Below are 23,797 nucleotides of genomic sequence, written 5' to 3' on the forward strand. Positions count from 1 at the left end.
AGATACATAGAAAGCTCAGAGAAGATTCTGCAAATGGAAAACTGCTATCTACAGATGCCTGGCAGCTAGCAGATGGTATTGTGTCAAAGTTGGGTGCTGAAAGTTGTCTTTGGGGTAAGGGACTCAGCCTTGGCACAGAATGAACTGTCTATGTGAGCATGCAACACTTGCACTGTTGGTGCTGTCTGTTGGATGTGTTCTCAAAGCGCCTACATGCACCTTGGCTTATTGGTTCCCTTTTCCTTCAGGCTACATGTCTGATTTCTTCTTTCTTTGTGGCCTGCCCTGAGCACATGGCTGTTAGCTTGTGCTCATCTGTTGTGTGCGGTCTTTCTATGTATCTGTGTGTGTACACATGTGCCTGTACTTTTCTACTGGAGTGTTTCTAGCAGTGCTACAGAACATACATTTTACTTTCTGATCTGTAATTGTAGGAAAAGTGCCATGGAGACAGAACTATTCTTCTTCTCGTTTTCTCTTGTTCTTTATGCTGTTTCCCCGTGGAGTTTGTTGCCTTGTTTGCAGACAGAACAAAAGAAAGCAGAGAGGCTTTCTACCACTGTGCAGAAGGTGATGAGGAGCAGAGAGAAGCAGATTCAAGTACTCAGTAGGAGCAAGAGCATTACAGGCCAAACTTTACTCTACATGCATCTCTGTCTTACAGAAAGCATAGTGCCAGGCAAGGTAATGACTCGTGCTGAGGCATGAGGGCATGGCCAGCAGGACCCCTGGGCATCTGCTGCAGCTTGGGAATTGCAATGTGTTTTTCCTTGTCAGGCAGTTTTTCCTTGTTTTCAGGTATTTTTCCTTGTTTTCCCCAGGCAGATAGCTCATCCTGCATCCCCCGGCTCCCCTGTGGCAGTTGGTCTCCACCTGGTCCTCTCTCCACTCACCTCTGTTCTGGCAGTGCCTGCTGGCATGAGGGGCGGCCAGTCCATCCTCCTGTGAGGCTCCCTTGGCACTTGCCTGGGTAGCGCGGGTGGGTGAGCCTTCCCTGCTGTTCCCACATGTGCTGCATGGAGTTGCAGGTTGCTGCTGGTGTGGCACCAATGCAGGAGGAAGGCACTGTTTGATCTCTCCCGCTTTCCTGTCCCCTGGCTAGCCAGGTAGTTTAATAAAATACTTTGCCACGTAGGCAGCCGCTCACAGCTTCAAAGTGGTGCACAAACATTAATGCAAGCATCCTGCCGTGCCCTGCCAGGATGTGACACTAGCCCGTCAGCAGGAGACGGCAGTAAGTCACCTCACATTTCAAGTGTGCTACTCAGAGTACAGTCGCAAGAAGCCAGCACTTGTACTTCACCTCTGTTACATTAGAGAGCAACCGGTCCTGACAGCATGACCAGCATTTGATCCTCAGCTCCTTGAAGCTGGCATGAACACTTTCAACTCTTTGCAGTTCAGTGGATCCCTGTAACTTCCTGAACCTCCTCTGCTAGAGGCGGGAGCAAAAACGTGGCTGTGTTTCTGCAGGGGCTGCTGTCTGCTGGACTCTGCTCTGTTGGCTCTGCCATGTGAAGAGAGGAGGGCCACCACCTTCTGTCATGATGAGGGGCACTCTCCCCTTGAGGCAAGAAAGAACAAGGATCACCAGAGACTGCTGAGCAAAAATCAGCTCTGTCAGCATTTCCAGGTCCTGCTGACACCAGGCTGCCAATAACGAGGTTTTGGAAGTATTTTTAGCCAAATGGGACAGGACATGCCCTTGGCTCTTTGATTCCATCCCCAAGTGAACACAAAGAGGGCTCTGTGGCTCCTGCTGCAGTGGCTGGCCTGAAGCAGCTGCTGGAGGCAGGCTACAGCCTGGCACTTCCCGGCCCCCCGCCAGTTCACTTGTCCCATGAAGATGTGGCTGCTCGGTGCGAGAACAAATCCCTCCCAGGTGAGCCAGGTTGGATCCTGAAGTGCCCTGTTATGAAGATGTGAGGGCTGAAGTAGTGTCCAACTCCCCTGTGGTGGGAACCATCCCAAGGACACTGCTTGCTCCCCCCTCTCTGGGGGGGCTGTGTCCCGGCTGCCTGCGGATGTGGCACCCGCTGCAGCCGCTTGCCTGGGCAGGAGGATTGCTGGGGCACCCAGAGGGCCCCAGCTTGTGGCTGCTTGGAGAGGGCCGCGCTCCCTCCGGCAGTGATGCTGTGAAGCAGGGAGCTGTGCTGAAGCTCAGCACGGCACAGGCTGCCCCCTTCCTCTGGGGAACATGGAAACCCACAATGGGGCAGGCAGAAAATGCCTTTCTCAAGAATGGTGCTTTCTATTTTGTTCCATCCTTATTTGTTGCCTAACAAAAGCTGGATCCGCTCTTTCTAGAAAGCATTTAGTTTCCAGTTGGCATTTTGGCTTTGGCTGTGTATTTCCTGCGTGTAGTGTGATGTTTCTCAGCTGAGCCATTGTATTAGGTAAAACAGTGATAGACTGTCTGCATACGTGAGGCTGTTTACGTGGAAGCCTTTTGTTTTTCTCTCTGCAGTGAAAGTCTGTGCTCTGATTGTGTGCATTCCAGGCTTTATCAGCACTGGGAAGACGTTGCTTGGGATTTAAGGTTCTCAGAGATATTCTTGTTTGGCTTTCACCAAATCCAGAGGCACGTGTTGGACATAGGCATTTTATAGACTCCAACAGCACAGCAAGAACTACAACCTGCTTTAACACAAAAGGGAGAGGAGGAAAAAACAAACATAACAAAAAGCTTTTCACACAGTGCTTGAAAAGCTCCCTATTAACAAAACACATGGCATAAAATGTGCTCCTTGTTGCATTCAGGGGGAGAATTGAAATAAACTGCTTGAGAAATGCATTCGTGAGAACGATGAGCACCAAAAAAGCTGTCTAAATTAAACAGTCACTTGTAACATCCAGACCAACAGGCAGTGCCAGCAGGAAGAGAGGAAAATGGATTACAAGGTCCGCATCCCAATCAGAGCTGGGGACTGCAGTTCCAGATATGGAACAGCAGCAGGCTTTAGGAGGAATAAACATATATCCTACTTCTGCGTACCTGGAGGACCAGGGACTAATTGGTGCCACTTCCCAGGTTTCACTTCGGTGGAACAAGTGAAGATGAAGCTGGATTACTAGTGGTGGAGAGGCTTGTGATGGTCAGCAGAACATTGGTTGGTAAAGATCAGATTGCACAAAATGATGTAAAATGAGCATAATTGTTACCTTCTCATTGGAAGCCCTAGTCTCCACAGGGTTGGCTGTAACCTCTTGGAAGGGGAGGTCTATGGTCATGTAGAGTGCTGTGGAGCAGGTTTTCTGATTTCTGAGTTGGCTATGGAGTGGCTTTGTAGGGAGTAGACTGACATCCTTACACCCCTGAGTTCCCACGTCCAATGCCAGCATAGTGCTCCATAGTCTCCACAACACTTTGTGCAGATGGAATGCAGGCAGCTAGTGCCAGATGTTTTCAGGCTCAGTGATGTCTCCCTTCACTAACTGGGTTTTCCTGTTAAGCTTTTTTTTTTTTTTTTTTTTTTTTTTTTTTCCTTTTGAAGACATCTTTGTTTATGCAGTAATGATATGAGTGTGAACAAAACAGGCATGGGATTAACCAACACACAAGGAAGCAAATGGAGGTGAAGTACCATCCTGACCTCTGACAGTAGGAAAAAGCAGAACAGAAGAGGATGTGATGTAGGTCAAGAGATGCAGTAGAACAATGGAAGCAGTTATGCAAACATGAGTTATGCTATTGGAAGGATATTGGGTTTTGTCATCCCAGTTTCTGTTCCTTCTAGCAGAATGTTGTACTGATCTGTACCAGTCAGAGCAGCCAGACCTCTCCTTTTTGTTTGCAGTGGGAGAATGCGGAGTGGATGAGAGGCTGCAGTACATGCCAAGACAGAGGAAGCCAGCCACACAGGTGCAGGACGTGATAGTTTGTGCATGTGCACCAATGAGATTTAGATAGTGATTTTTGAATGTTTTCCCTTAACTACAAGTAAGTGCTGTTGTACTTTCTCATCCCCATCTGTCTGAAAAGGAGGGAGCTAAGGAATGCAATCTGGTGCTGTATAACAGTAGGCATTCTGTAGGCATAAAGCCATTTGTATTCTGTTTAGGTGCCTCCATCAGGTAGCGATGCTCAGCTGTGTGGATGATAGGTGCCTCTGGGACGCAATCCACGTGCAGCTGGCTCCCTCCTGGCCAGCGTGGGAAGGCACAGGGGCTGCCAACAGCTCTGTGCAGGGCAGCTGCCCCGTGCCCAGGGCTGGTGCTTGGGCTGTGGGCCATGCAGGAGGTGGGCCTGCAGAGCACGGCTGGGCTGTGCGAGGCACAGAGACTTGGGACAGCCACCGTGCAGCACGCCCGCACCATCCTGAGCGTGTGCCAGCCCGTCCTGCTCTGCTTGTCTGGCGTGCCCTCAGCACTGTCCTGTCTGTCAGCTTTTCAGCGTGCTTTGTCTCTGCGTTTATCTTCCTTCTGTTGTTGGACATGTGACTGAAGGTTTTAATTTATTCACAGCCCTCCTTTTGGTAATTTATCCTTTGTACTCTTTGCTGTCTTGTATTATTTAATTCTGTAAAGCACTCTGGGATGCAGTCTGTATGAAAGATGCTGCACACAATAACATTATGCTGAATTGTTTGTGATTTGTAGGCCTTCTGGACTTCTAATTCTGATCGCAGTGGTGGTGGTTATTTGTGTTACGGCTGCACTCAAGGGCCTCGGTTGGATTGGGCTTCCCTTTCAGTCCCTGCCTTCAAGGAGCGCACATCCTAATTGCACCTGATTTAATGATAGCCTGCTTTATTCTGTGTGCAGTGGTTGGAAACGCAGGACATGCCACCAGGACTGGCTGTGTAGGCTCATGGTGTTACGGCTAAAGCATGGGGTGAAGCCTAGCTGTTTGCCTTCTCACGAGCTGTGACAGAGGCAGGAACAGTGCTCCCGAGGCACGGGCACAGGGAGCTGCTGTGGAGGCATGGCAAGGGGCTTCAGGGGGTTGTGCTGGAGCAACCCCAGGAAAGGAGAATGAGCGGCTTGCAGCAGGGCTCTGCTGGGTTGGAGCCTTTCAGGCTGCCCTGGTAAAAACAGGCATCCCCAGAGAGGGCAGGCTGAGGGGCTGTGGGGGATGACGTGCTGCGCTGGTTGCAGGGGCACTGGCTGTTGCCCACCCCTCTGCTGCCGGGGTTCTTGCGCTGGTTGCAGGGGTTTGGTCTGCGCCTGGAGGGGACCTTGCCACTTGTACCTGCTGTTGCTGCTGTGCTCTCGTCTGGGTCCTGTGGGAGGGGGTAGTGTGTGAGAGAGGCTCACTTTTAGTTAACGTCTTTCCTCAAGCTCCTGAGCCTACAGCTCAGCAGCTTTCCAAAGTCATGGCTGGAGTTACAGCCCGTGATTTCTGTACTGCTCTATCCTGAACACGAGGTTCCCATCAGAGCAGGTTTTACCCCTTGTCCACAGTCTGCATTTGGTTCTACTTTGTACACCAAAAGCCACACTTTAATTTTATGAGAGCACTCTGGGCTGTCAGTCTGGCAGAGACACGGCCTTCGTGTAGCCAGCTGCAGCAGAGGAGCAGTGAGAGCGGTGACAGTGCCTGCTGCATTAGACCCCATACCCCCAGGGCTGACTATGAGGTTGGCCTTGGCACATCCAGTTGTTCATGGTTTTCCCTCTTGCCTGGTCTCAGGTATGCTATCGACCGCAGCACAGACACAGAGAGGATCTTTGACATCGACGCCAACACAGGTGCCATTGTGACAGGAAAGGTCCTGGACCGGGAGACAGCAGGGTGGCACAACATCACTGTCCTCGCGATGGAAGCAGGTGAGATGGAGGAGCGCCGTGCGGAGCAGACAGTCTGCATTGGACTGTATCAGGGGCAGAGGGAGAAATACAGGCATTTTCACTGCAAAGGTGACCAAGGTGCAACAGTTAATTAACGCTGAAATTAAATAAATAAATAAACGCAGCATTACTTAGTCTGACATCTCCCTAGACAACCTAAAAATACTCTTCCTGACTCAGTCATTAATAAGGGATCGTGGTCGAATAGTGTCTTTGATGAACACTAATCAAATTTGTGTTAGCTATGCACCAGCTCTGGCAGTCATCCCTGTGCAGCTTGTTCCCTGCATTCACAGCTGGTGAGCAGCTCAGGGGGCTCTTGGAGATGTGTGTTCATGTCACCAAATCCTCCTGGTCAGCTGCATGCTGCAGGTGGATGCCCCCTCAGCTGGAGCCCTGCAAAATGGAGACTGCCAGCACTCACTGATGCTGGGGGCTCAAGGTGGTGGCAGGCTGTACCTGCACGACAGGTATGTGGCTCTGGATGCCTCCCGTGCCCTTCCTTCTTGGCCCCAAGACCTGCATTTTCACCCCCCACAGGGGGCTAGAAAGCTGCAAACTGGGAAGAGCCCCCAGAGGTTTTCTGAACCTGCCTCTGATGCTCCCCTCCTGCATGCTCTACTCTACCCAGTGAGAGGTGCTTTTAGTTGGTGAAATAAATACTCAGTGTGGTGACAGGCAGGGCGGGGAGCACCCACCTCGTGAGACAAAGGCAGGGGGATGCTGGTGAAGGGGCTGAGGGTGGCAGCAGCAGAGCTGCCTGCTGGGTTTGGCACTTCCAGGTTGCTTGAGCCCCAGCCAGAGCACTCAGCCTCACCCCGTGGCCTCCCAGACAAGTGCCATGGCAGAGGATGAGAGGAAGCTCTCTTGTCCTCTTCTGAAATGAGCTCCTTTCTGGCCTTCCCGTGTGACAGTCATCTCCTTTCCCCATGGCTGTGCTACCCCAGGGTCTGTATTTGCAGTAACTGCCAAATCTGAGCACACCCAGCTGAGAGAGCCTGGAGGGAGCAGCTCATGGGCTGTGCAGGGTTTGTTGGTTGATCTTTCCTGTGTGACACTGGGGTGGCAGAGCCTGGCTTGGACATTTCCAGCAGAAGTTCTGTTTGTCTTCTTTACTCCAGTAAAGAACAGACCTGGGTCCTGCTGCTCAAAAGAGCTTTGAATAAACTCCTCTTGAGGAATGAAAAGAAGATAATAGCAGCAAAGGGAAGGCTTTGATTACCTGCAGGTGCTGCACTGTGGGTAGGAAGAGGTTGAGACTGCCCTGGCTATCCTGCTGCCCTCTGTAATGTTTGCACAGTGTGAACATTGGCTCACAGGCTGTGCAGGTTCCCCCACATGATGGTGGATATTGCCCAGGGGCCCCAGAGATTGCTCATCTTTACTGAGTTCTTCCTTTTTCTGAGTCTTAAGATGGAGATGGGCTTCAATCCCAGGCACCGTGCTGGGAAGCAGGAAAGTACTGCCATGTTCTTCAGTTTTCTTCATTTCTTATGCACAAGTCACCTGCTCTGTCTGGGACCTGCTGTGCTCTGCCACCCCATGGCAGCTGATACCGGGGAGCTGCTTTGGCTGCAAAGCATCTTCGTGTTCCTGTGGATATTTGCCAAGACCTGCCTGTTAGACTCTGTGCATGAGCTTTCCTAGGCTTCGCTTGGAGAGACCCCACGGGGTTCCTGGTTCTTTGCTCGTTTTTGAATAGGAAGATGCTATTCAGATTGAAGAAACTGCCTCAGGGGCCTGAATGGGGACCCAGAGGCTGGTTTCTGCTGGATCATTCTGGCTTCAGGAAGGCCAACGCTGCATTGGCAGGGATCTGCACACGCGGGGCTGGGGCACTGTTGTGCCCATGCTGCCCTAGGGAAGGAGGGGCAGTGCCCTTGGCCAGACCCCAGCTGCCCCAGGCTGGGACCTCTCTGGCTCTGTGGCCCCGCGCTGATGCGTTGTGCCTGCTGGCTGGGTGAGCCCCGCGCGCCCGGCCGTGGTGCCCCGCTGCGCACATCCTGCCTGCTGGCTGCGGGGCAGCCCCGGGGCTCTGCAGGGGAGGCTCTGCCAGCGCTGGCCAGGGAGGAGGGCTTGTGGTGCTGCCGCACAGCTCAGCATCCAGAGGAAATGTGAGGTGACAAGAATCAGAAGGAAAATATTTATACGCAGCATCTAAGATTTCAGAGCAAGTCAGTAAATGCTGCGGATACCCTCCGGCAGGAGAGCCTGTCAGGCTGCATTGCTTCAAAAGCTGGGGAGACTCTTCAGTGCTCTGACTTCTCCCATCATCGGGCTCTGACTCATCTGTTTTAACTGCCCAGACATTCCTCCCAGTGACATTATCCTTAACGTTTTGTAATCATGAAATATTAATGACTGATATTGAATTTAGAGTACAATTTATGTCTGAATCCTCTGGCAGAAAGGGCAGTTGTAAAGGTAAGGCCTTCAAAGTGACAGAGGGGCTTGGGAGTGGGGCCGAGCAGCAGCTGTCATGCTGTGCTTGGCGTGGCACTGGACTGGCAGCAGTGGTGTGAGTGCAGGGTGGCTGGGAGCCTCTGTGCTGCTGTCGGTGTGCCTGGTGCCTTCATCTTACGGGGCTCGCAGGGCTGCCCAGTCCTGCACTCACCAAAGTGCAGGTTGTCTGCCGCTGAGACTGCCTGCAGCCACAGGATGGTGTCAACTCCATCGGAGGCAAGTAGTAAAATATCCTTCCTCCTTCCCCAGTCAGATGCAAGCCTTGCAGAAACAATGGAGTGAGCCTCCCAGGTGTGTCACCACCCTGGCTCTGGGTCTGCTCAGGGCTGGTGGGAAGCTGTTCCTGTGCGATTCCGGTGGCGTGCCCTGGATCACACCTCCCTGTCCACCGCCAGCACTGCCCTGTGAATGGTTTTAATGAGCTGCAGCTGATGGAGAGCGTGCCAGCTGACAGCGTATGTTCCTGCAGGCAGGCTGGCTGTTCAGCTCCATGCAAGCGCTGTCCCCACACCTCAGAAAGCCTGTCCTAGGACTAGGTGCTCCAGGGACTGTGTTTAGGGGTGCATGACCCACCTGCAGAAAACTGAAGAGACTGCATTTGCATCTGAAGAGCAGTAAGAAAAGCAGCAGAAGGCTCCTAGCACGCCTGTGTCTGTGGCTGGGCTGTGCCCTGCTGGGGAGCAGGGGGAGGGCAGGGCCCCTCCCAGAACAGGCGCTCCCCAGCAGGAGCTGCCTGTGCCAGGCAGCTGATGAGCAGAGTATTTGGCCTTGCAGCAGTGCAGCCAGCAGGAAACATGGGGACTGTTCAGTAAATCTGGACTGGGACCAGGCCAAGCTTTTCCAGACATAAATCTTCATCTCACTCACAAGCTGTTTACCTTCCTTGGGCTAATATTAGTGATTCTCTTCCTGTTTTCCTCTTTGCTCATGTAAAATGATGAGGCCTTGACTGCTGTGTCCACTGCTGGTAATTGAGATGATAAATCTTCCTGCTGGAGACCGGCTTTAATCAGAGCATTGTGTTTGGATGCGATTTAATGACTCTCATGCTGCTGAGTCCGGGCAGGACTCAGGAGAGGTGAGAGCCATTTATATGTTACTTGGCTGATCTGCTGCTTCCCCTTTGCTTCCCTGCAGCTTGGAGCCACATTTTCAGCTCCAGCCTCTGATGTGGCCACCCGCGTCCGATGAGTTGTACCCCTGGCATGCCCTTGTTGTGTCTTTGCCATTGATGCTCTGCTTTTCAATCAGCAGCTGTGCTGACATCCACAAAACCACCCTGTGCCATTGTGCGGGTGCTGGAAAGCAGAGTGGCCCATCCCAGTCTGCTAATCTGCATTTTGTTCTGCCAATTTGCTGAGATAGTGAGGATTAAAATTCCACCCCTGGCTCTTACGGCTTCCCTACTAATGTAAAAATTCTGATTTCAGTATTGTACCAATTTGGTCTTGACGCAGAAGAGGGTGGATTGTGTGCTATGCCTAATGCCATGGCGGTGAGTTGTGTTTCTTGGGAGTGTTGCAGCCACAAACGGCAAGACCCAGTCTGCTGGGCTTTCCTCAAACAGTGCTTTAAGGCCCCAGGAAGCTGCAGAGCACCTTTCTGTGTGCAGTGTGGCTACACAGCTGAGTGTGCAGGTAGCAGTGCAAATGGTACAGCTGCTTCAGCAGTGCTTAGAGTTGGAGGTTCACAGCAGAGGTTTGGTTGTAAAAATGCAAAGTGCTTTAGTGTGACCTTGCGTGAAGATCTAGAGAGGCAAGCACTGGATCCCAGCACAGCTTAAACAAGGCCTTCCTCCTTCCTGCTGTGGAGGGGATGTCTAAGCATCTCCACAGCCCCTGCTCATCACAGCCAGCTGCAGCTGCAAAGCTTCCAGCGTTTACTAAGAGAGTTGCCTGGAGCTGCTCGGTGTCCCTCTGTCAGCTGGCTGTCCAGGAGCTTCTGCACAGGGCAAATCCTTGGTGCTTTGCATCTCAATGTTTTTAAGCCAGAAATAGTATCCTCTTCAGGTTACTTTCAAGGTTAATTGTGTTAAAAATAATAATAGTTGGGGTTGTAGCTGAGGACTCATCAAGGGTGTGAGTCTCAGTCTCAGCCTCAGCATGGCTGTGCAGTGGGAACATCTTGGTGAGACCCAGCCCGGGGAGCCCGTCCATGCACAGTGCTCCCCACCAGCACCACCTCAGTGTGGACTCAGGACCCTACATGCTGCAGCTTGTGGCAGCAAGGAGAGTGGAGATGCTGTGGTGTAGGAGGGCTGCAGCAGACCTCAGTCCCTGGGCTCCAGCGTGTCTGCAGGTACTTCAGCCCATGTTGGCAAAGGCAGCTGCCAGTCATCAACCTGGAGCTCCCATTCTGCACTGCTGTTTCCAGCATCTCCCCCTTGTTCTGTGTTTTCCATGACTCCTTCCTCAGTCTTTTCAGATTAATAGTATTCCAACTCCTGGAGGAAATGCAGAAAAACGGCATGTTTAATTTTAATTTAGGAAACCGTTTAGGTAGCAGCCTAGTTTCCTCGCTGCTGTCAATCAGGTTTTCTCAAGGCTGACATCAATTAGTTTAAAAATATTGAATGTAATTTTGCCTGACACAACATATTGCAGCCACTGCAAAATATAATTTATTTTAGAAGAAGAAATAATTAAACTAATTTGCATGTCAGTCAGCTAAGCTGGAATACCAAGGAGAGACGCTGCAATGGAAAATGACTTTTTTCCTCCCCGGTCGCACTCAGCCTGGCACAGCCTCCACAGCCAGCTGCTGCTTCCCAGAGCCCTTCGACAGCCCTGGCTGATGCCAGCGGCAGCGCCTGCCCCATCAGCTGCTCTGCCTGGCAGTGGTAGACGTGAGCACGTGGAGGGGTGGGAGCGCTTCTGCGCATGCGGGATGCTTCACAGGGAGGAAGCACATGTCAGAGCTTTTGGACTTGTAGATGTGACGTTTGCAGTACTGCTGGGTGCAATGTGCTTTTCATCACAGATGTACGATCTTAATCACAATTCTGACCATTGTAAATTCAGTTTATGCTTCACAAGTTACAGAAAACAGATTTCATAGATGTTTTGGAGATATTTTTATCCACTGTATCTAAATGTTTTTCATAAATTCAGGTACTGACTCAAACTTACATTCAGTTACTGACTCAAAGGAAGAAGGACGTTTATAAAGAAAGCAGTTGAGGAGCTTTCACGTAGGTCATGATTGCAACTGAAATAAAAGGAGCGGACGTATGCATCGCAGGAAGGATTGCTGATGATGCCGTAGTCACACTTCTAAACTTGATGTTCTTGGAGAAGTCAAATTTTAATGCTGTCACACAGCCAGGACTGTGTGAGCCTCAGGCTTCAACAACGGTGGAAGGGGCTGAAAGAGACCTTTTTGATGACGGGGCATGTTCAGAAGGGATGACTGCTTTGGGCTGTGCTCAGGGAGCGGGCTGTGAGCTCTGTCTCTGTCAGAGGACTGGCCCTGGTCCAGCACCCACTGTGAAGTGCTGCCTACTGCTGTGTGGGGCTGGGGAGGAGACAGACTTAGGGCTCTGTCTGATTCTCAGAACAGCCTTGCACTGATTGCATCCCTCTTGGTGAGGCTGAAACAGCATCTGGAAGGGGAGCTGCTGTGCTCAATCTCATCCCTGTGTCTCAGTGCCCAGCCAGGACCTGGCCCCACATGCCCTGTGCCAAAGGGACTCAGGGGCATTCAGCGACCCTAGAATCAGTTCCTGCACTGGGGGCGCCACAGTTGGGAAGAGGAAGGGGGGCCTCAGCCTGCCTCCTCCTGCCATCCTCCTCCTTTCTGCCTTCTTTCCTCTTTTTCTTGGCAGTGCCAGGTTGCTTCAGCACCAAGGGGCAAGGAAGGTTTCCCATCTTCCAGTAGGGTGAGCAAGCTGTGGAGGGGGTGATAAGATGTTGTCACCCTGCATCTTGCAGGAATTGAACCCTTTTTCCTCCTGCTCCTCTGCAGTCCCGGTGGGCACTGGCCACTGCCCTCTATTGCCCCCAGACTGTCCACTCCCTTCTTACCCTGCTGCCTCCCGTTGCCTTTCTTCCTGAAAGCAATTGCAGTTTATTTCACTGCACCAACACACTTTTTAAAATAACACATCGTTCCAGGCTTTTAGTCACGACTTCTGCCTCCCTCCCCCGAAGCAACCATCTAATCACCAGAGCAGCTGGTCTGGGTGAGAGGGAGTGATAACGCGAGAACAGGGTGAAGGCAGCTCTGGGAGGGGGAACACGTTCCTGGCTAATTATGGAGCAGCACTAGATCTCCTCTCCCCTGGGTCCTCCCCCACCTAATACACTGGGGACAGCATTAATTTTATAGACAAACAGACAGCAGAGCTTCTGTCCAAGTGGGGAGAGAGGCATCGGGTCTGTTGGAGTTACCACCTCTGGGGAAAACAAAGGAGATGGAGGCATATTTCATTTCTGGAAACACATGAGGAGCTCCAGAAAATATTAGGCCCTCCAGAGTGATTTGCAATGTTACAGAAGGCTCAGCACACCTATAGGGCATAAACCGTGGGGTGGAGCGGCACTGCAGCAAGCGGAGCTGTGAGCGCAGCTCCCTGCCCTGTGTGCCCCAGAGCAGCAGCATCAACAGGACTGGCCCCTGCCCCGGGGGCTTGCTCTGGGCTGCTCAGCTTCTCCATGGGCAGAAGGGGCTAACAGTGGTTAACAGTGGTTCCTTGGGAGTCCTGGACACGAAGCCCAGCAACTGGGCTTATTGACTGGGAAGTGCAGGTGGTGAAGTTGAACAATGCTCTGCAGGATCAGCCAGCCCGCAGAGGCAGTCACCGAACCCTCTGTGCTGGCAGCAGCTGCAGAGGCCACCATGGCCTCTGGACACGCAAAACCACGGAGGGCCTGCTCCCTGCTATCAGCAGATGGCACTTCCCTCTGAAGCTTTGCTTCTCTTTTGTTTCAGATAATCATTCACAGGTGTCAAGGGCCTCTCTGCGCATCCGCATCCTGGACGTGAATGACAACCCACCTGAACTTGCCACCCCTTATGAAGCTGCTGTGTGCGAGGATGCCAAGCCAGGCCAGGTATCGGGCACTCCCCAGGTCTCCTTCAGCAACAGCGGTGGTCCCATGGTACCAGCAGTGCTCTGGACCGGCGCCAGCCTGCCCAGCCTTCACCTCTGCCAGAACATCTCCCTGTGCTGCTGCTGCCATGCTGGGAACCACTTTGCTGGTGTCCTGTCACTAAGCTGGCCCGCAGGGGCAGAGGCTTGTCCCTGGCTGCGGCAGGAGCTGATGGTGCTCCGCTGGTTTGGACCCTGTGAGCCGGGCCCCAGGGAGGGACTGCAGTGGTGGTTCCAACTCTCATCTCCTCTCTCTCCCCACAGCTGATCCAGACTATTAGTGTTGTGGATCGCGATGAGCCTCAGGGTGGCCATCGGTTCTACTTCACGCTGCCACCTGAAGCCACCAACAGCCACCATTTTTCTCTGCTGGATATTAAGGGTAAGTGCCTGCTGGGCTGGCTGTGCGGAGGGGACGGGGCTGTGCAGTACAGTGACTCTTAGCCCTGCGCCTTCGCCTGTCCAGGGGTCACCGTCTGGCTGTGCTGATGGAACTCAGGAGCTTTTGTGCACCCTCTCGGCTCCTTGCCCACCTGTAGCTGTGGGACTGGCCAGCTGACTTTGGATTTCCTCAAGAAGGTTCCACGAGCTTTCTCCTCTGCTGCAAGCAGCTCTGCTGCTCCTAGCACACTGTCTGGATAGCCTGCGATATTTCCAGGGCTCTTGGTCCCTTCCTTGATGTGCAATCTCTAACTTGCCTGCTTGCAAGGAGATGATGTGGATTTACAGGTGAACAAGCTCCGTTTTAAGCATTGTGATTTATCCTTCTCCAGTGCGTGGCCTGGAGTGTGGGGTGTCAGTGGGCTGCTGTGCAGGCAGGCAGCCCCTTGCCCCCGGACGGGAGCAGCCCATGGGTCCTGGAGGCAGCGGGGCTGAGCAGTAGCCAGCCCTTGGCTGATGAGGCTAGTTGAGATATAACCAGCAGAGCCAGATTCCTGTTAGGTGGGCTAAGGGTGAAGCTCCACCAGGTTTCCCAAGGCTTGCCCTGCCCCTTGGGCCTGTCTGAGAGCCCTGGGTGCAGCAGGGCTCTGCAAGCTTCTGGGCTGAGCTGGCTCTGCAGTAGTCTCCCCAGCCTGCAGCTGTAACCGCCGAGCTGCTCTGCGGGGCTGGTAGGCTGGGCACTGGCTATTTGTGCAGCTTTGAGGGGCACGAGGTCAGGCTGTGTTTGTATGATGACTGTCCAGAAAAGTAGTTATCAAGCTGCTTCCTATTTTTAACTGGTCTCTGATGAATTTAGGTGCTGACTGCAGTGGTAAAAGCAGCAGAGACTGTTGCAGTTATTAGAATGTTTTTTAGCCAGATGTGCATGTATTTGTCAAAGGGGCCAGCCCGGATGGAAGCCAGCGGACTACATTACAGTACCTTGAAACGCTTTCTCCTTGTTCACTATTGATCAGCATTGTTAGGGTAGTTCAAACTGAACTTGCAGGAGGAAAAAAAAAAAAAAAAGGAAAAAAAATATGGAAATGTAATTGTAGAAATACTGACATCACTTTGTGCCCTAAAAAGGGCAGCTGTCCCTGATCCAAGCCCCTGTGATCTCTGCCCCTCCCCCCCCCCCCCCCCATGGGGCAGCTGTTCACAAGACCTTTGTTTCTTATCATGTACGTAAGCTTTAATCCTCTGCAAGATTTTGCCCCCACACCCAGCGATTAACTTCTTTTGCTGTTTCTGAAGGACCTCAGGAAAACATGTGAGAGAGCACTCTCAGTTACACCCTGGTTGCCCGTCCCTGCCCACACCCTGCCAAAAGCTGGGGCTGCAGTGCCTCAGAGCAGGCTCTCCGCTGCAGCAGGGCAGGGACCTGCAGTGATTGCTGCTCCTGCCCAGGACAGGGGCCTGGCCGAGGGGCTGGAGCTCAGCAGGGCCACTCAGAAGCACTGGGGTCCTGCAGGAGGGTTTCATTGGGAGGGGGCAGGACGCAGGCTCTCACTCGCTGTCTCCTCCAGAGCTGCTGCTCTCTTGAGTAGGATGAGGCGTGCTCATCGCATGGGGTAATCCTCTGTGCTAAATGATCCCACAAACCTTGCATGTGGTGCAACACTGCATAAAATGAGTAAAAGCTGGCATCACCTCCCGCCTTCTGCTCTTGGTAAAACAAATGCTGTTGCTGCAGGGTTATTCCCAGGGTGTTTGGAGACCCTCCCAATTGCCAAGCAATGCTCTCTTCCACAGCGAGAGGCGGTGGCTGCCTGTGCAGATGGAGACGCTCCTCACTTTGGCTGTGTGCTTACTTTAGTGTCATCTCTGTTCCTTTGATTTCTCCCCGCCTCAGCTTTTCCAGTCCACTGAGTGTCCTGATAGTGCTCACCTTTGCCCCTTGCCCACTTTGATTCCGTTGCTGCATCTTCCTTTGTTCCCCCCCCCCGCTTTCCTCCCTCTCATGCGTTCACCCCTCTTCTACTCATCTCTCCTCCTTCATGTAAATATCAGTGGTGACAAACTGCTACCACCAGCCCATCTGTTTCTTTGTACAAATTTGTAGCCAGTTTTGAAACGTGATTTATAAATATTGCTTTTGCAGCCAAGGAGTGACACTGATGGATGTCAGCACAGATGGATTCACTGAGCTCTTGCTTAAATCCTTCTTCTCTTTTTTGCTTTGCACCTACTTCCTGCAGCTTCTGCAAGGCAGCAGAAAGCCATCTCAGGAGTGTAACTTGTCCCCAGGGACCAGCATCCTCTTGGGACTGCTCTCATTACAGTCCATCAGGCAGGGCATGAGCCCGGGCAGAGGCGCCCTCCTGCTCCAGGCTCCAGGCACCGCGCTGGCCCACGGTGCGGAGGGGCTCCCTCGGGAGGGCCGCAGTGCTGCAGGCTGTGCTGCCGACTCAGGCAGGCACCTCACTAACAACCCTCGCAGGAGACTGGAAAAGCAGGAGTGAGATGGTGGATGGTGCACGGCCCTATTGCGAGTGTGGGGCCAGGGCAGGATAGGACACTGTTCATTGTCCAGGCTCTCCTGGGGCTCCTTGTGGGCAGCACGGATGAAGCCTCTGAGGACTTTGGGAAAGCCTGGGGTGATGGGGCAGCCTGTCTTGCTGATGAAGAGCTCGTACAGCACCTGCTAGCAAATAGGTGTATGGCAGCAGTCACAGAGCATGTCTGCTGCAGTCTGATGTTGCCACAGTTCAGCCACGATACTGCTGCTGACCTGCACCATGCTGGGTCCGGCCCCACTGCAGCCAAAGCTGCCCAGAGTGGGGCTGGCCCTTCAAATGTGCCTGCAGTTAACACCTGCAGCCCTGCTCATCAGCTCCCAGCAGCACGCAGAGCTGCCTTGGCTGCCAAGAGCTGCCTTGGCACCAGGTCAGAGATAGAGGAGCAAAAGGTCACCCTGCAGGATGCTTTGCATTAGCTGAATTATAGCTGAAGTAGTTTGCAGGAGTCAGGCTTTTAGAAACAGTGCTATTTCCTACTGGCATTTTTCTTGGTCTGTCCCAGGGAGTGCTCAAGCACTTGCTAATTCATCAGACATGAAATAAAAAGTCATTTGTGATAACAGTGGACTCAATCCAGAAGGAAGATGCCCAGCTAATGAAGTGCCCAAAGGAGAAGATAGCACTGGAAAAGCTGACCTCACCCACGGCCAACTGGTGCCTTTCCAAAGGCATTCACTATCCTGTGACTCCTAACTTGCCTTTTGCTGGGTCTTTCTGGCCTGAAAAAATTGATTAGAGAAGGATCAAAGGCAATTAAAGCCTGAAATCATGTTCTCCAAGAAATGCTAATTGTGTTGGAAGGGATGGTAGAAAGCATCTAAGCCCAACGACCTGGAAGGGGTGGTAGATAATATGGAGCGCCACATGGAGCTACTGACTCCAGAGCTCAAGGGCTAGGCAAACAGATGTCTGAACTCTCTGCAGGTCTCATTAAGAGCATGTAATGGGTGATAGAAGATCTGAAAAGTGTTTCAATCTAAAGCAAAATGTTAGGATTTGAGGATTGCCTCGGGATAGACAAAGCCTCCTCCAGCCCTGCAGGGATTCTGCTCCCAGCACGAGTAACACAGATGCTGATCTGATGCGGGGTGAAAAAGGGCACCAAATCTGTCGGGACTGAGCCAAAGGCAAGTGAGCAGCAGTGGTGCCAAGGCCTGGCACCCAAAGAACTTGGGAGAAGAAACACGCAAAAGGGAAAAAATGGATTCTTCTCATAGAGCTGCAATTGCCTGGGGCTGAAGGAAGGAGATCTTTGAGGAGGCCTTCAGGTCAGCAGTGTGGCTGCAGGCAGGGCAGCAGCCGTCTGCACTTGGAGCTGGCGGGTGCTGGGGCTGCGAAGCAGAGGCAGAGAAGGGGAAGGTGGGTGCTCAGTAGGGCCTGGGAGAGGGCAGAGGTGTTGGAATCCAGGCTGGAGGTAGGTTGCTGTCTTCTGCTCTCTTGGTGCTGATCAAGACTGAGTTACGAGAAGTATTTATGAGCTCTCTTTCTGAAGCTGCCAAGAGCATCTTTAGAGAGGGAGTCTGAGAGAATTGTTTTACTATTCCTAGTGATGTTATGCATCCAACAGAGATATTGTATTCCTAAACTTTGCTCTCTCAGCGGTATTGACTGGTCCCTGTCCACTTGGCACACATTGGTTTCTGCCTTCGGTGAATCACTCCTCAAGCAGATAGAGGTGCTGCTGCACGAGGTGGTATGATGTGGTACAGGATAAAACCACTACGTGTTCGTGGAGAGGCTGGCATGGGAAATCTGCCAAGGAATACAAGATGTCAGCTTGTGTAGCAAGATGGCGAGGATAGCAACTGGTTTGGCTTGGGGCCTCAGAGCAAACCTAGCACAGCCTTTGGAGCGGTGTGACCATGTCACAAAGTACAACCTCACTGGATCAGGCAGCAGAACTCGGGTGTGGAGGAGGTCCAAACTCATTTGTGCAGGAAAGTTCTGAATTGAGTTCTGCTGAAATTTCAGTACCACCTTATGGGAAGCACTGCTCCCCAGCCTCATGACCCCAGAATTGGATTTAGCAGAAAGCTGCTATGTAGGAAGAGATAAGAGAGGCTGCAGGGCCAGGGCCTGTCTGGCTTCACTCTGCAACCACTCAGGCTGTGCTGGTGCAAACAAAAGGATGCCAAGACACATGTCCTGGCAGCAACTGTCTCGGGTCAGCTGCGTGTGAAGACACAGAAGTACCAAGAGAAAAATACATTGTTATGTAACAGGTTGTTTTGGATATGTTTTCCAGGGTATGTTTTTCCCCAATCTAGGCAAAATTTACCTCACTTCTACAGTCAAATAGACTGCATCGCAGGGCAGCTGCGCTGCCTTTCTGGAGTGTCTTGTTCTTCGGTCTGTGACTGGAAGGGAAATGCAAGAATCTTGTAAGTAATGGGTGCAAACTCCCAACAGGGACAGCAGGTCCCAGGGCACCAGGGAGAGAGGGGCACGGCAGGTTGGCAGCAGCCAGAAAGGAGGCTGAAGTTGGCTTTGAGCCTGGGGGCCACCGCTGGGGCCTGAGGTGGGGGTCTGGCTGTCCAGCCTTGGTAAGCTCTGCCTTTGGTGCGAACGTGAAATTTCTTCCTCCTGTCCTAGCAGTGGCTGGGGCTGCTCCCTTGGACCTGTGTGGGTGGGTGGGAGACCACACGGGGATCTGGCCGCAGTCTTGGGCTGGTTACTTGGCTCTTGATGGCACCAGTGAAACCAACTTTTGTGGGTTGAGGACCGGATCCTTGCTTGCTTGGTCTGTCCTGCCTTTGTGTCTCTACTGGATCCAGGTGCCCAAGGCTTGTTTAGCTGGGCTAGACAGGAGTTTAGTCCCAGCCTCTTGCTGTGATAGCATCGTTAATGTTATTTATATCTCCCAGCTATGCTGCAGCAAGCTGAGGGAGTGGCACCAAATGAGATCTTGTTACCTTTGTGCAAATGATTAGCATAACAATTCATTTTTCCCCTAATTTATCCTTGGTAGGTAACAGGAAGCCTCTCTCCTGCTCTCCCTGGCAGCTCTGCCAGGTCACCTCTGTGCTGGGGCCTCGTGTGCAGCTCCCAGAGTTGTGGCCCTGGTGGCAATGTCCTGCAGCCCGGGTGGCTGCCCAGGTGGGGGCTGAGGTCCCAGTCTTGTGTGCAGGGAACCCAGGCAGCACATAGGGCATAGGCAGCCTCTGCTCCCCTTGTAGGTAATCCTCTCCACAGGCTGGTGATGCTGCAGCACTTGGATCCTGCGTGATTTAGGAAGCATGGGCCAATGCTGGGTACTGCAGCCTTGCAGGCACAGTGCTGACACTGCATGCGTTATTGCCTTATTGCTGTCTCCTGGTCCATGCGCTGAGGTTGTTGCCTGCCTGAAGTGTGCTGTTGCGAGCAGGGATGAATGAGGTTACCTAGGAAATTCTCTTGAAGGATAAAAGGTACTGCATCCAAAGGAAGAGTTTTTCTAGTGAAATCTTCAGCGCAGTTCTGTGTGCAGGGAGATTTGGTTTTGAATACTGGCCTTGTGGCATTCAGTGCAGCCCTGAACGTTGGCTGCTGTGGTCTTCTGTCTGGTGTTCACACCATTCCTGAGTCAGAAGGTAGGTGAGCTCTTCAAGGCAGACCCTGCGCTCTCACATGAGCTCACAGAGAGATGATGTTTTCCTATCTCCTTTATGCTAAAATCCCAACTCTCCCTAGCAAAGGGGCAAAAGGCTCTGCTCTCTGCAGCAACACAGCCGTATTCTGGAACATGGAAAACCCTGGAGGACTGAGTACAGAGGCTTAGGGATGGGAGCAGCACTGTGGCAGCTGAGCCCTCCACGCTCTGCTCTGCCCCAGCTCAGCACGGTGCCGCTGCGACCTGCCCACATCCTGCCCCCCGGTGCCTCTGCCCCGGCCGGGTGGGCACCCGCTGTGTGCTTGGCTCCCATCCTGCCCCTGCCGTGCCCCAGTGCTCCCGTGCAGCACCCGATCCATACGGCAATTTCCGTGGTGGCAGGCGGCCCAAGAGCCAAGATTAAAATAGATGTCTTTTCCAATCGAATTGCTGATTGATACAGAAAGGGGCCAGTCCAGCATAAATCAGGAGCAGTGAGGAGAGAGTCTGTAGACAGCAGCACCTTGCTGTGTCCAGGCCAATCTATGCTTTATTAGATAAAGACTGCAGCCAGTCGGCAGCAACTTCTGACATCTGGCCACAATTGTTCAGATGCTATTCAGTCCTTTTCCTTCCACCCTGCTCTGCTACTGACTGGCAGCAAGCGGCACGCATGAGCAGGGTCCAGAGCTGATTTTCAGTCCCTTTTCTTAGCCTCCATCCTCCAGGTTGTGTGCAGCTGCTGCTCAAGCTCATCTCTGACCCTGGGGCACTGGCAGGTCCCATGAAGTGGCTGTGTTAGTGGTACTGAAACTTGAGCCAGCTAAGCCCTTGAAGCAGCAGGATTTGAGCAAACAAGGACAGCCAGCTGAGCTGGCAGGCTTGAAGAAGCTCTGCCTGCTTTTTTGGAAGTTTTACAAAGGACCCTGGGGGTGTTGGGCTCTGATTGAAGCAGGACTCTTTACCCATGGCTCTCAGGTTTGGGGCAACAGCCACTCCTGCAGGCTCAGTGCCCTCTGCAGAGCTCCATCCACTCCAGACTGAGGGGGCCAGGTTGGGTCAGGATGGGTCTCCAAGTCAGTGACCAACTCTTACCCTGATTCCTGTTCTGTGCCACTCTCAGAGCATTTTCGGAGAGGTTCTTCCCCTCTGTTCTTCCCCACTTTTGCTCCTGTGTCAGGTTTGCTAAGCCCCAGCAGTGCTGGCGGTGAGATGGGCTGCCCTCTGCCAGCACAGGGCACTTGCTGGAGCTGAGCCAGACACTCCTGGGCACCAGGGCTGTCAGGGGACCATGGTGTGGGGAGCCAGAGCTGGCTCTGCTCCTGTCGGGGGACAGCAGGAGGCCAGGGCATGCCATTCCCTGCTTGGCTGAGCTGTTGGTGGCTGGAGCTGGCATCCGTACAACTGATGAGCGTGTGGTGGCAGCCCACCAGCATCCTGAGGGTTTGTCCCATGTACAGAGGAGCTCACGCTGGTCCTGCTGCTCTGTGATGGGAGTGACTTTGCTGTCATTTGCTTCTTTCCTGCAGACAATACGGCTGCGGTGCACACACAGAGAGTGGGCTTCAATCGCCAAGAGCAAGATGTGTACTTGCTGCCCATTTTGGTGGTGGACAGCGGCCCCCCACCCCTCAGCAGCACAGGAACCCTGACCATCCGCATCTGTGGCTGTGACAGCAACGGGGCCATCCAGTCCTGCAATAGCACGGCCTATGCCATGTCAGCTACGCTGAGCCCAGGCGCCCTCATCGCACTGCTGGTGTGTGTCCTCATCCTCATCGGTGAGTGCCGCCCGGCTCCCGCTGCCCTCAGCCACCCTGCCTGCAACCCTGCACTGACCTGGCCCCTTTGCCCCCTGACTCCTTGTTGCTGGCTCACCACAGAGTGGAGTGCAGGGGGCCAGGGCAGTTGTGGGGGCTCCAGCTTTTTCCCTGCTCCTCACGTGGTGCTCTGGGTGCAGCCAAAGCACAGCTGCCCTTGCCATGGGTGGGTGGGTGCCAAGAGCCGTGTGCAGGCTGCCAAGCTGTGCTGGCAGCAGGCATCTGGCTGCAAAAGGGGCATGTGTGTGTCCCAGCACAGAGGCCAAGGGTGGTGGGCACGGGGCGTGCAGTCACAGAATGGCAGGGTCAGAGCTGGAGCAGGCAGGCAGGATAGAGGTGAGGTGCATGCAAACCAGAGCATTGCTCAGGACAGGATCTGTGCCCCCAGCATGTGGGGCTCAGCTAGTGCTATCAGCACTAGTACGAGCACTAGCGCTGGAGCGAAAGGACACGGCATGAAGGAGCAGAGAAAGCGGGGACTTGTTTGCACATGGGAAGGGAATGGGGCTTGTGGAGAAGGGGGGGGAGGTGTGCTGCAGTGTCCTCGGGTTTAGCACTGTGCAGTTGGACACTGATGCTGAAAGCCCTTCAGCATCAGTGCTGGTTTGTAGCTGGCTCCTGAGGGCTGTCAGGCTTCCTATGGATGTCAGTGCCTTGCTCAGTTAGGTCTCCTCTCCTTGGAATGTCTCTGCTCCCCATCTCCTGCTGTGTCTCCATTTAGAAAACCCTTTCCCATAGGGTGTACTTTACACTGGTTTCATTTTCAAACGCAGCACAAACAAATTTCTGCCTAATTGCCCAAATGAATAAAGTGCACATCGGTGCTCTAAAGGTGATGGGATGAATGGATGATGATCCAGGACACATCTGTGGCTCGTTGCTCAGGCTCTGTGCCATCTGCTCCACAATCACCCTCTCAACATTTGGCTGCTGCTGTGGTTCACACACCCCCTTTCCTATTCATCTTCAGCAGAAGCAATCCGTTTGTCTGTCCAGCCGTGCGTTCAGCCATCTGTCCCACCTGTCTCAGTGGGTGTGCTGCATGGAAAAGGAAGCTCCTGTTCTGCTCTGGAGCCCAGGCCAGACTCTCTCCCTGCCAGTGCCGCAGCACGGCTGCTACTTAATGAGCTTGGCTGCTGGGAGCTGGTGGCAGCTGGGTCTGGGCTGCCGGGGCGCCCTGTGCCACGGGGGCCTCACCGTTGTGCCCAGGCACTGTATGAAACCATTGCATGTGCTCTGACTGTTTCTTCCTTCTCCAGTGCTGGTCCTTCTGATCCTCACGCTGAAGCGACACCACAAGAGCCACCTGACATCTGAGGATGACGAGGACATGAGGGACAATGTCATCAAGTACAATGACGAAGGAGGTGGTGAGCAGGACACGGAGGCCTACGACATGTCTGCTCTGCGCAGCCTCTATGACTTCAGTGAGATCAAAGGCGGTGACGGGGGCGGGGGGCTGGGAGAGGGGGGCCCAAGCGGAAACCCAGCCTCCGAGCGCCATGCCCTCCCGCAGTGGGTGCAGAGCCCGGACCTGGACTTCTCCGTGTTCAGAGACTACATCTGCAGGAAGGTGGAGCAGGCGGATGAGGACCTCTCTGTGCCACCCTACGACTCGTTCCAGACCTATGCTTTCGAGGGCTCGGACTCCCCCGTGCTCTCCCTGAGCTCAATCAACACCTGGTCCAGCAGCTCAGAGCAGGACTTCTCCTACCTGGGGGCCTGGGGGCCGCGTTTCCGGCAGCTGGCAGCGCTCTACGCGGGGCGCCGTGGCGAGGAGGAGAGCGAGGAGTCCTAGCCATGCCAGCCAAAGCCCGCGAGGCTCCGGGCACTTCCAGGGCCAGGGCTCTGGCCATGGCAGGGTCCAAGCACGGGGGGCTGTGGGTGCTGGTGGTGGCTGCTGGGGGGGCTGTGCCGCGGGGGTGGGCCTGAGCTGGGTGCTTCCCGCAGCCACCTCCTGGTCCAGGCTGTGTTGCACCCACACGGCCAGGCTGGCGTGCCCGTGTGAGCCGCTGGGGCCATCGTAATCTCCTTAATGCTGATCTCTGTTAAAGCACTGCGCATTAATTTAAGAAAGAGAAAAATCTAATTCAAGAGAGATTGGAGGGGTTTCTCTCCCACAAAT

The 23,797-nt window shown here is 53.4% G+C and overlaps 1 protein-coding gene across 1 annotated transcript in view; it reads left to right on the forward strand.

Moving 5' to 3' along the window:
• Positions 1 to 23,470, forward strand: part of CDH22 (cadherin 22) — a gene marked incomplete at its 3' end in the record, with an annotated part of 48,364 nt that extends 24,894 nt beyond the window's left edge. The window contains exons 7-11 of the mRNA XM_082773446.1: positions 5,633 to 5,769; positions 13,183 to 13,304; positions 13,607 to 13,724; positions 21,382 to 21,633; positions 22,932 to 23,470. Of these exons, the coding sequence (XP_082629572.1) occupies positions 5,633 to 5,769; positions 13,183 to 13,304; positions 13,607 to 13,724; positions 21,382 to 21,633; positions 22,932 to 23,470 (1,168 nt within the window). The remainder of the gene's footprint in view (positions 1 to 5,632; positions 5,770 to 13,182; positions 13,305 to 13,606; positions 13,725 to 21,381; positions 21,634 to 22,931) is intronic.
• Positions 23,471 to 23,797: the final 327 nt, after the last annotated feature.

Source organism: Aythya marila, assembly GCF_965140915.1.
Source record: "Aythya marila genome assembly, chromosome: 16".
In the NCBI taxonomy this organism is placed as follows: domain Eukaryota; kingdom Metazoa; phylum Chordata; class Aves; order Anseriformes; family Anatidae; genus Aythya; species Aythya marila.